Below are 12,445 nucleotides of genomic sequence, written 5' to 3'. Positions count from 1 at the left end.
TCTGGCCCCCAGATATTTGGTTAGCCTTTTTTATATATGCACATATATTCTTATTTTATGACTTTTTCTTATGTATGTGAAGGTAGCCTCCATTAAATAATGGTTTATTTTTACTATATGAATTACCAGTATTTGCATTGTATATACTATAAGCATATTTAAAATCACACTCAAGTCTTATCCGGCGTTCTTATGTTCATGCCATCACCTTTTTATCTGAGCTTTAATTAGGTGATCTGAGAGCTTGTGTGCATAATTTGGGGCCGTATTACAATTATCTGTATCTGATCTTTCATATAAATGACAGATTTTTTTAAAGCTACTTTCTGTTTAAGATATTTACTTGAAGAGTTGTCACAAAACAAACTGTTTTAAATAAACTGACAGATTACAGAAAATAAAGCCGAGAACTTTTGTAATGTTTATTGTGTCTTATATAAATATGTACAAAGTACGAGTTTTGTAATGCACTGGCTATGTCCTGGGTCTACCAGTTCTCTGCTTCAATGTTTTTCCTGAGGTTTGTGCAACCAAAGATAAACATGAATACAAATTAGGCTACTATAGGTGCAGTGAATGCAGAAAGGTATTCTCTCTAGTATTGCCCCCAGTGTGCCTGGTTGGTTATGTGTAGAAAGTTCAGTAACAACAACAACTTATTTCTGCTACCGGACTCACCCGCTCCTCAGTGTGGGTCTCCACTAAGTGGAGTATGCTGTCTCCCCTCACTCACTGCCGTAATCGTCCGGTCCTGGGGTGTATGAGCTGAAAGCCTGCCCTCTTGTTCTCCGGGTAGATGCAAGGTTCAAGCCCAGAAATCTGCTACTCCGGTCCTGGCAAAGGGCTACAGTGCCCAAACAAACCCTCCTCAGACGTACTCGGGAGTGAGGGGGGTGCGGTCCTTGTACACGCCCTCTCTGGACAGGAAGTAGTGAAAACTTGATTGTAGCTGCGGGTGAATGCCGGTGCAGCAGTTAAACAGGGAAAATGAGGATAATTATCCTCTGGAAGTGCTACCACGCTGGAGGGTCAAATAGAACACAAGTAGCAAAAAAGAGTAGCGGAGCACCAATCCAATGTAGTGAAATAAAAATAGTCTTTATTGAAAATCAAATTAAAACAGAAAAATGACAGGGTGCCATTATCCAAAAGGAGTCAGCTCCTACAGCTGCTGACATGTTTCGGCTGTTGCCGTTATCAAAGCTGCTTGTCTGTGCAGGTGTAATCCTGCCCTTTAAAAGAAATGAACAACGACTCCTATTGGATACTGGTTAATTGCACAATTAAACTTTAACCATTTCCTTACTTCAGGATATACTGACAATAATAATGCCCTGTGACTAAATAAGGTTTAAACAAAGTATATAAATACTACCTATAAGTACCTCAGTCTCTAAGTAAGCATAATAGAAAGAGAACATAAGATGTTGAATTGCAAAAATATATATAAATGTACAATGTGCTCTACAAGAATATTTATTTTTAACTCTTGCTGGTATTACAGATATTGCAGAGCAGTGAGGAACTGATGTATCAGACAACTGAATGATACTTCAAGGTAAACAGCAATTTCAAATAGAAAAAGTATCCAATGCATTAATATCAAAAATATTTACAAACAGAGAAAAATTTTTTATTATTTATTATATATATGATATATGAAAGAATACTTTAGGAATTTTTTTACTAATTTTAAATGGAAAATTAATGTTGGAGAGGAAGTACTAAGATACAGAATCTCTCTATGATGAGCACAAATAGAGTGCTAGGTGTATATATATTATTATAATTGTAAGAGAAGAATGTATAAACGGGAGGATGGGAGAGGGTGGTTTTCAGGTCCAGTTTACTCCCAATGGTTAATTAAATCATACATGGAGTTAAGACCTGAGGGGTATCTCGTGCGCAATTTGAATATCCAAAAGATCTCACGTTTGGACAAGATTGTATCCCGGTCCACCCCTCTAGGTGGTTTGGTAATTTGTTCAATACAGGTCCAACGAAAAGTATCAGAACTTTTACCATGTAAATTGGTAAAATGTTGGATCAAGGGGGTAGTAGCTGTACCTGTCCTGATGTTAGAGAGATGTTCCCTAATTCTTGACCTGACCTCTCTGGTCGTGAGGCCTACATATTGTTTTGCACATAAAGTGCAAGTGGCAAGGTAGATGGTGTAGGTGGACCTACAGTTAAGGCACATGTTTTTCGTGAAAATCTGTCCTGTTACCGTGGAGCAAAAAGTGTTCCCCAGCTCCACCTTTTCACAGGCCACACAGTCTCTAAAATGACACTTGAACATGCCTTTCTGGGTTAGCCAGGAAGACATCTCTGAAACCCTGCTAGTGGAAATTCTGGTAGGAGCTACCATATTCCCTATGGTTTTACTACGCCGGTATGTGAAATGGCATGATTTCACTGATAGATTAGCTAAATCCTCATCCGCTCTCAGCATTTCAAAATGTTTTTTGATAATTTCACACACCTGTGGGTATTGTTCCGAATGATCAGTAACAAAAAAAAGATCATCTTTTGTTGCTTCCTTGTTGTTACATTTATTTTTATCTTTTGGTTTCAAAAGATTTTTTCTATCGATGGTTTTTACTTCTTCGAATGCTGAGGCTATCAGATCTTTCTTATACCCCCTGCACAGGAGTCTTTGAGAGAGTTGAGCAGCTTCCTTCTCAAAGAGTGCCGGCTCTGAACAGTTTCGTTTTAGACGAATGAACTGGCCCTTGATGATGCCTCTAAACACGGCTTTGGGGTGGCAACTGTTGGCATGTAACAGGGTGTTGCCTGAAATTGGCTTTCTGTATACCGTGGTACACACTTTCTCCCCCGCAACACCTGAAAGAGTAACATCCAGATAGTTAATGGTTGTCCGATTGGATTCTGAAGTAAAACTCAGTCCCAAATCATTGGTGTTCAGGAGCTCCACAAAGGCCAACAGTTCACTGTCAGTGCCCCTCCAAATGAACAGGAGGTCATCAATGAACCTCCTGTAAAAAACTATATTCGAGCAGAGGGGGCTTCCACCTCCAAATATGTGGTCCTGCTCCCACCAACCCATGAAAAGGTTGGCGTAAGAGGGGGCAAACTTGGCCCCCATTGCAGTCCCACAAATCTGGAGGTAGAACACCCCCTCAAACTCGAAATAGTTATGTGAAAGCAAGAACTCGGTCACTTGTGTCACATACTCGCAGTAATCTGGATCTTCACCAAAGTATTTATTCAAATAGTACCTTACTGCTTGTAACCCTTTGTTATGGGGTATAGATGAGTATAATGATTTCACGTCTACCGTGAGCCAAGTGTATTCCTCCTTCCACTTTAAGTTTTCCAGCAATTTTAGGACATGCATCGTGTCCCTTATGTAGCTCCAAAGTTCTAGTACCATCGGGTGTAGAATTTTATCTAACCACTCTGAGGTATGTTCAAGGAGCGAACCTATGCCGCTGACAATTGGTCGGCCAGTTACATTGTCCAAGGACTTGTGAACCTTGGGCAAAAGATTGAAAACTGGAATGGTGGGGTTAGTTACTAGGAGATAATCAGCAGTATCCTCATCTATGAAACCTCCCTCAACACCATCATCCACAAGGCTCCTGAGCTTTTTTTTAAAAAGCACAGTCGGGTCTGAGTTTAAAACCCTATAATCGCTAGGATTGTGGAGTTGTCTGTGGGCTTCACTAATGAAGTCCTCCTTGTTCATCAGTACCACAGACCCTCCTTTGTCCGCGGCCCTGATCACCAAGGTTGAATTGTTGCTCAATGAAGCTAATGCTTCTCTTTCCCCCACAGAGAGATTCTGTTTCCTCTTAGTATTATCATTCACATAATACAAGTTGTTTAAATCAGCCTCAATTCTGCTCTGAAATCTTTCAATGATGGTGCCCCTACTTTGTATCGGATAAAATTTAGAGGGGCCCTTAAACTTAGGAAATTTGTGTTGTGTAGAGGTAATTGTGTCTGGAGTAGTATTATCCAATGCCTGTAAAGTTGAGAGACCACAGAGATCCTGGAATTCCAGGTCATCGGTCTCAATTTGATTTCTGTGAATTTCATACTCGCATTGGACATTACCCTCAGTACTAGGAATATTTTGAGTCTTGGAAAAATGTTTTTTAAGGGTAATTTTTCGTACCAATTTATTGACATCAATCAAGGTATTAAAAAGATTGAAATTGTTTGTTGGCACAAAATTTAAGCCCAAACTCAAAACCCTTTGTTCAATGGGATTTAAATTATATGAGGAGAGATTAATTACCGATACCTCGTCTGCCTTTGGGTTTTCCTCAATGTGTAGCCCCCTTTGTTTGTTCCTCTGGCTCCTTTTCCCCCCCCCGGCGCCTTGCGGGGGGGGAAGGGAAAAAACCTGGCGTAATTCAACACTTTCAGCCCCATTAGGGGTATCATGAGTTTGTGGAATATCAGCGGGTAGAGGAATATATCTAGAGGGAGTTTTAGGATTTTTCAATATGGGGGGAGGTAATGTGTTAGGTTTATCCCTTGGTCCCACAGTCTGATGTGGCTGTGTCCCAGGGATGGGTTGATTTATTGTTTGGCTAGCTGAGTGTGCAGGTCCTGGGTGTGGAGTAATAGGATAAAAAGATGTGTCCTCTTCTCCTGATGTAGAGCTCTCTCCCCCTGAGTCTGCCTCACTATCTGAGAAACGAATTCTCTGCTGCCTACCTCTTCCCCTCCCTCTGCGTCTACCTCTATAACCCCTCCCTCTATTGGCAAAACCTCGATTTTGGTTATACTCTCTATATATTTGTGTCCTCTCCCTCTTATTCCAAATATATACAGTATTATTATTAAAATCAGTTTGATCCCTGACATACTTAGAATGTTTAATTTCTAGTAAAAGGGCCTTAGCTTCAGCAACTGCCTCTTGAAGCAAATTATCAAATCTAGCAAAGTCCGTGTTGTCACAGCGCTTATTCAGTTCATCTTGCACCTGACTGATCTTAATAGTAATGTCCTGGACTTGCTTGTTCTTATAAATGATCAAAAGGCGCATTAGATTCCAGGAGCATTCAGAAAGAGTCTCATTCCATTCAATAATGAATGCCCTGTCCTCAGTGAAAAAAGTAGGGTATTTATTAATGCGTAGGCCCCTGGGTATAAGTTTGAGCTTTAAGTAGTTTTCCAAAGTCCAAATATCCCATTTATATTTATTTTCTTTGTTCATTAGAAATTCCATCTCATCAAATAGAGTAGGTAAATTTTGTTGTGTCCTATCAAGTGTATTGAACATATTACCAAACCACCTAGAGGGGTGGACCGGGATACAATCTTGTCCAAACGTGAGATCTTTTGGATATTCAAATTGCGCACGAGATACCCCTCAGGTCTTAACTCCATGTATGATTTAATTAACCATTGGGAGTAAACTGGACCTGAAAACCACCCTCTCCCATCCTCCCGTTTATACATTCTTCTCTTACAATTATAATAATATATATACACCTAGCACTCTATTTGTGCTCATCATAGAGAGATTCTGTATCTTAGTACTTCCTCTCCAACATTAATTTTCCATTTAAAATTAGTAAAAAAATTCCTAAAGTATTCTTTCATATATCATATATATAATAAATAATAAAAAAAATTTCTCTGTTTGTAAATATTTTTGATATTAATGCATTGGATACTTTTTCTATTTGAAATTGCTGTTTACCTTGAAGTATCATTCAGTTGTCTGATACATCAGTTCCTCACTGCTCTGCAATATCTGTAATACCAGCAAGAGTTAAAAATAAATATTCTTGTAGAGCACATTGTACATTTATATATATTTTTGCAATTCAACATCTTATGTTCTCTTTCTATTATGCTTACTTAGAGACTGAGGTACTTATAGGTAGTATTTATATACTTTGTTTAAACCTTATTTAGTCACAGGGCATTATTATTGTCAGTATATCCTGAAGTAAGGAAATGGTTAAAGTTTAATTGTGCAATTAACCAGTATCCAATAGGAGTCGTTGTTCATTTCTTTTAAAGGGCAGGATTACACCTGCACAGACAAGCAGCTTTGATAACGGCAACAGCCGAAACATGTCAGCAGCTGTAGGAGCTGACTCCTTTTGGATAATGGCACCCTGTCATTTTTCTGTTTTAATTTGATTTTCAATAAAGACTATTTTTATTTCACTACATTGGATTGGTGCTCCGCTACTCTTTTTTGCTACTTGTGTACTATAGGTGCAGACAGACTGGGGCTATAGAGGCTGTACATACATTTCAGTAGAAAGTGTCTCTAAAGGGACAATAGAGTCATAATTAAACTTTCATGATTCAAATAAAACATGCAATTTTAACAGCTTTCCAACAGACTTCGTTAGGATCCAAATGTGGAAACGCTATTCGGCTCTTTTTGGATTTGCACAGATCTTAATATGGTGATCTTGCACCAGAATCAATCCGGCTCCAAAAAGAACCAAATAACTCTTACTTCCGCATTTGGATCCTAACAAAGGATCCGAATGTACAAGTCTACTTTCCAAATGACTTCTATTATCATATTTGCTTCATTCTCTTGGTATCCTATGTTGAAGGAGTAGCAATGCACTACTGGGAGCTGGACAAACACCTCTGGTGAGCCAATGATAAAAGGCATATTTGTGCAGCCACCAATCACCAGCTCCCAATAATACACTGCTGCTTCTGAGCTTACCTAGGTATGCTATTTAACAGAGGATACCAAGAGAACAAAGCAAAATTTATAATAGAAGTAAATTGTTTAAAATGCAATGCTCTATCTGAATAATGAAATGTTAATTTTGAATTAACTATCACTTTAGATAATCATTTAAAAATGTGTCTGACTTCTATTTACATTAATGGGACAATGGTACTCAAGCAAACAACTTATATTAGTTAATTACAGGAACACCTTTTCAAATAGCCTGGTCTCTCTTTGTCCCATCCCCTTCCACTAAGAGGTTGATTTGTACTGCCTTGTTTACATAACCTTTCAGACTGCTATTTCAAATGACAAAATAAAAGTAAAGAATAATTCTGTAAACAATTTAATACACTTAGCAGATAACATGGATCATTGGAAACACAATAAATGGAAGAACATTTTATAATACACTGTCTATTTAAGTGTAGTGAATTCATTGAGCTGCTTCCTCTAGGCCAGGCATGTTCAAAGTCCGGCCAGCGGGCCAATTGCGGCACGAGTTCCGGACTGATATGGCCCCACAGACAATTTGTACAAATATAGATGATACGGCCCCCCAGTGAGTCCCCGAACGCCGCTCAGGACTCCTGGGATCTCTGGTTTGACGTCATCAGCCGGCACAGGAAGAAGGGGAAAGCCCAAATCTCACAAGATCTCGGATGCATATAGGAATCTGGCCAATTTTTATAATGGCAACTATAAATAAGAAAAGAAAAGTTGACAGTGAGGGACGCTGCTTCCAGGACAGGTGGAAAGTGGAATATTTTTTCACTGAAATACAGAATCACTGTGTTTGTCTGATATGCCAAGAGACTGTGGCTGTTTATAAGGTATTCAATGTTAAGAGACACTACAGTCGAGACATAGCACATATTATGACAAGCTAACAGGGCGTGACCGCAGTGAAAAGTTGAAGCAACTTGAAGCTGTTTTAATGTCACAACAGCGATTTTTTACAAAAGTCTGTGACTGTGAGTCAAATGAAAATGCCACAAGGGCTAGCTATGAGGTGGCAACGTTAATTGCTAAAAATTGCAAATCTTTTGCTGAGGGTGACTTTATCAAAGAATGCGCTATGAAAATGGTGCAGAATATCTGTCCCGAGAAGAAGCAAGAGTTTTCCAAAATTTGTACAGAGAATTGAAGAAATTTAATCAGATATTAAGAGACAGTTAACGTCAAAAGGAGTTGAGTTTGACTTCTTTTCAATAGCCTGTGATGAAAGCACGGACCTCTCTGACACAGCTCAGTTGCTGATTTTTCTGAGAGGGGTGGACGATGAAATGAATGTGACTGAAGAGCTACTTGACCTCCAGAGCCTTAAGGACCAAACAAGAGGAAATTATTTATTAGTTCTGCCATAGATGACATGAAAATGCCTTGGAACAAAGTTACTGGGATTATTACTGATGGGGCACCTGCCATGGCTGGTGAACGAAGTGGATTATCAACCCTAATCTGTAACAAGGTGATCGAAGAAGGAGGCAAAGCTATTAAACTTCATTGTATCCTTCATCAACAAGTTCTCTGTGCTAAACATCTCAAATATGATCATGTTATGAAACCGGTGCAAAAGACCATTAATTTTATTCGCTCTAAAGCCCTGTGCCACCGCCAGTTTAAACAGTTTCTAATGGATATTCAGGCTGAATACGAAGATGTTTTATATCATAATGATGTAAGATGGCTCAGTCGGGGGTCTGCACTGCAGCGTTTCTACTCTCTCAGAAAGGAAATTGGAGAATTCTTGGAAACAAAGGGACAACCGATGCGAGAACTATCTGATCCTATTTGGCTGGCTGATTTGGGGTTTCTAGTCGACAAAACAAAGCATCTGAATGTACTGAACACGAGTCTTCAGGGCAAAGATGCAGCGGTGAACCAGCTTTATTCACACCTCAAAGCCTTTGGAACAAAGCTGCAACTTTTCCTAAGGCATTTGTCACAAACAGAGCCAAATACCATTCATTTTTCAGCGTTGCAGGAAATAATGAACAGTTTTCCACATGATGATATCAGTGCGCAAACGAGCAGGTATGCAGCAGACATCACATCTCTGGCTGGGGAGTTTAAATGGCGCTTTCAAGATTTTGCAGCTATTGAAAAGGAGATCAGCCTTTTCTCCTCTCCATTCTCTGTTGACCCCAACGATGCTCTAGATCAGCTGCAGCTCGAGCTCATTGAGCTGCATTGTGACAGCGAGTTACGCAGTCGTCACCAACAGCTCTCTCTTGTGAACTTTTACCGCCAACTGGATAAGAGCCGGTTTCAAGAGATTCGATCATTGGCTAAGAAAATGCTGAGCTTGTTTGGCTCAACATATTTGTGTGAGAAGACATTCTCTGTTATGAACTTTAACAAGAACCGCGTGAGGACAAGACTAAGTGACTCTCACCTGCGTGACATTTTGCGCATCAAAACCACGGCCTTTGAACCAGACCTGCAGTCTATGCGCTGCAGTCCAGATCTCAGTTTCACCCTTCACATTAGTGCAGGCAAGTTTTTTTTTTCAATTGAGATGAATACATTGTAAAATCTCAGTTAATGTCAGTTTAAATCAGTTATAAATATATTTGAACACATGTATACTTGGTGTTATGTTCCTGTTCACATTTTCTGAACTTAAAAGTTGACAGACAACCTTTATTACTTTGTGTAATGTACCTTACAATGTTCCTGACATATTTCAGCTTCCTGTTTTTTTATATTAAAGGCAGAGTGATTTAATATCTGTTTAGATTTTGCATCCAAGTCACAAAATGTAAAAGTATGCCGTTTTCAATAAACTTTGCATAAAATAGTTAATTTGCATTTATTTTAAAATGGTTCAAAGAATGTCAGGCAAAATGGTCGGCCCTCGCACATGTTCACTTAATCAAATCTGGCACTCTTCCAAAAAAGTTTGGACACCCCTGCTCTAGGCAAATGAAAAGCTATACCACAATCTATTTGTGAACTTAACTGGTAATTCAGCAAAACATCAGCATTAAACTTCATAACATTCTTTATAAATAGTGTCAATAACTTTGCAATAAGTACATACATACATACAGTATCTCACAAAAGTGAGTACACCTCTCACATATTTGTAAATATTTTATTATATCTTTTCATGTGACAACACTGAAGAAATTACACTTTGCTACAATGTAAAGTAGTGAGTGTACAGCCTGTATAAAAGTGTAAATTAATGTCTAAACCATTGGCAACAAAGTGAGTACACCCCTAAGTGGAAATGTCCAAATTGGGCCCAAAATATCAATATTTTGTGTAACCACCATTATTTTCCAGCACTGCCTTAACCCTCTTGGGAATGGAGTTCACCAGAGCTTCACAGGTTGCCACTGGAGTCCTCTTTTACTCCTCCATAACAACATCACAGAGCTGGTGGATGTTAGAGACCTTGCGCTCCCCTACCTTCTGTTAAAGGATACCCCACAAATGCTCAATAGGATTTAGGTCTGGAGACATGCTTGACCAGTCCATCACCTTTACCCTCAGCTTCTTTAGCAAGGCAGTGGTCGTCTTGGAGGTGTGTTTAGGGTCGTTATCATGTTGGAATACTCTGAAGGGAGGGGATCATGCTCTGCTTCAGTATGTCACAGTACGTGTTGGCATTCATGGTTCCCTCAATGAACTGTAGCTCCCTAGTACCGGAAGAACTCATGCAGGCCCAGACCATGACACTCCCACCACCATGCTTGACTGTAGGCAAGACACACTTGTCTTTGTACTCCTCACCTGGTTGCCACCACACACGCTTGGTCTCATCGGACCACAGGACATGGTTGCAGTAATACATGTCCTTAGTCTGCTTGTCTTCAGCAAACTGTTTGCAGGTTTTCTTGTGCATCATCTTTAGAAGAGACTTCCTTCTGGGACAACAGCCATGCAGACCAATTTGATGCAGTGTGCGGCGTATGGTCTGGGCTGAACCCCCGCCCCTTCAACCTATGCAGCAATGCTGGCAGCACTCATACGTCTATTTCCCAAAGACAACCTCTGGATATGATGCTGAGCATGTGCACTCAACTTCTTTGGTCGACCATGGCGAGGCCTGTTCTGAGTGGAACCTGTCCTGTGAAACCACTATATGGTCTTGCCCACTGTACTTCAGCTCAGTTTCAGGGTCTTGGCAATCTTCTTATAGCCTAGGCCATCTTTATGTAGAGCAACTATTATTTTTTTCAGATCCTCAGAGAGTTCTTTGCCATGAGGTGCCATGTTGAACTTCCAGTGACCAGTATGAGAGAGTGTGAGGGCGATAACACCAAATTTAACACACCTGCTCCATATTCACACCTGAGACCTTATAACACTAACAAGTCACATGACACCGGGGAGGGAAAAATCGCTAATTGGGCCAATTTAGCCATTTCCACTTAGGGGTGTACTCACTTTTGTTGCCAACGATTTAGACATTAATGGCTGTGTGTTGAGTTATTTTGAGGGGACAGCAAATTTTACACTGTTATACAGGCTGTACACTCACTATTTTACATTGTAGCAAAGTGTCATTTCTTCAGTGTTGTCAAATGAAAAGATATAATAAAATATTTTCAAAAATGTGAGGGGTGTACTCACTTTTGTGAGATACTGTGTGTGTATATATATCTCCCCCCCTTTATCATATTTTCATTCTATGCTACTCTTTGGCCCAGTAGAGGCCACGGAACTGACTACCACGTGCTATCCCATTTCCATGAAACTAATGGACTTAATAGAGACCTGTTAACTAGTCAGCCAGCTACGCCATTATATACATAAAATCTGAGGTTTGAGATGCTTGTCTATTTTAAGGCATTGTTATTCTTTCTGTTGTATTTGATTTTTATTGCCTTGCTATGTTCAGATTTGTTTATTGACAAATGATGTAAACACACTTACTATCGCAAACTTATTATTGTATGTTATCTTCAAGCCTAAACCTCAATAAAAAATAAAAAAAAAATTCAGTTTTTAAGACTGTGTTAATCTCCCTGAGGTTTTCTTTATCCCTGATGCTGTCTCTGACATGATTTCTAGGGAATGGTCTAAGCCAGGTAACTTTAATCCTTCTGCAAAATTTAAAAAGTTATATCCTTTACCTGCTGCTAATTTTTGATTTGTGGGAGACAGATCCAAAGGTGGATGGGACCATTTCCACTCTGGCTAAATGTACTACTATTCCTTTGGAAGACATTACCTTTTTTAAATAACCTTTATATAGAAAATTAGAGTATTTTCTTAGAAGGGCATTTTTATAAGCAGGGTGTTTGCTCAGGCCAGCTATTTCTATTGTTGATATGGCTGCTGCTTCAATTTATTGGTTGTCTAGTTTTTCAGAACAGTAATCTGATGACTCTGCTAGTGCAAATCATTTGGGTTTACTCAAAATTGCGAATTCTTTTATTTGTGGTGCCATATTTGATATTGTGTGTGTGTATATATGTATATGTGTGTGTGTGTATATGTGTGTGTCATATATATATATATATATATATACACATACATACATATACACACACATATACATATACATACATACATACAATTAAATGTTGTTTAAATATGATGTTTACCTCCAATAAGATATATACCACATTCCTTGGCTATTTCTGAAAGTCTTTGAGTGGATTCTCCTGGAATTTTCTCTGCATATTCAGGGAAAAAATTGTTTCCATAGGGAGAATTAAAGCATTCCTAGAAGAAAAAAAAAGAAATATTACTAAAAAACAAATGTATATTTCTAGGCAAAATAGAATGACAGTGTGA

At 39.1% G+C, this 12,445-nt stretch overlaps 1 protein-coding gene across 3 annotated transcripts in view; it reads right to left on the bottom strand.

Moving 5' to 3' along the window:
• Positions 1-12,445, bottom strand: part of NIT2 (nitrilase family member 2) — a 183,925-nt gene that overhangs the window by 113,227 nt on the left and 58,253 nt on the right. For all 3 annotated transcript variants that reach the window (XM_053706061.1, XM_053706060.1, XM_053706059.1), the window contains one exon: positions 12,253-12,373. In XM_053706061.1, coding sequence (XP_053562036.1) covers positions 12,253-12,373 — 121 coding nt within the window. The remainder of the gene's footprint in view (positions 1-12,252; positions 12,374-12,445) is intronic.

The sequence above is a fragment of the Bombina bombina genome, chromosome 3, assembly GCF_027579735.1.
Source record: "Bombina bombina isolate aBomBom1 chromosome 3, aBomBom1.pri, whole genome shotgun sequence".
In the NCBI taxonomy this organism is placed as follows: Eukaryota; Metazoa; Chordata; class Amphibia; order Anura; family Bombinatoridae; genus Bombina; species Bombina bombina.
The sequence above is the reverse complement of the archived record's forward strand: the minus strand, read 5'-3'. Positions and strand labels throughout refer to the sequence as shown.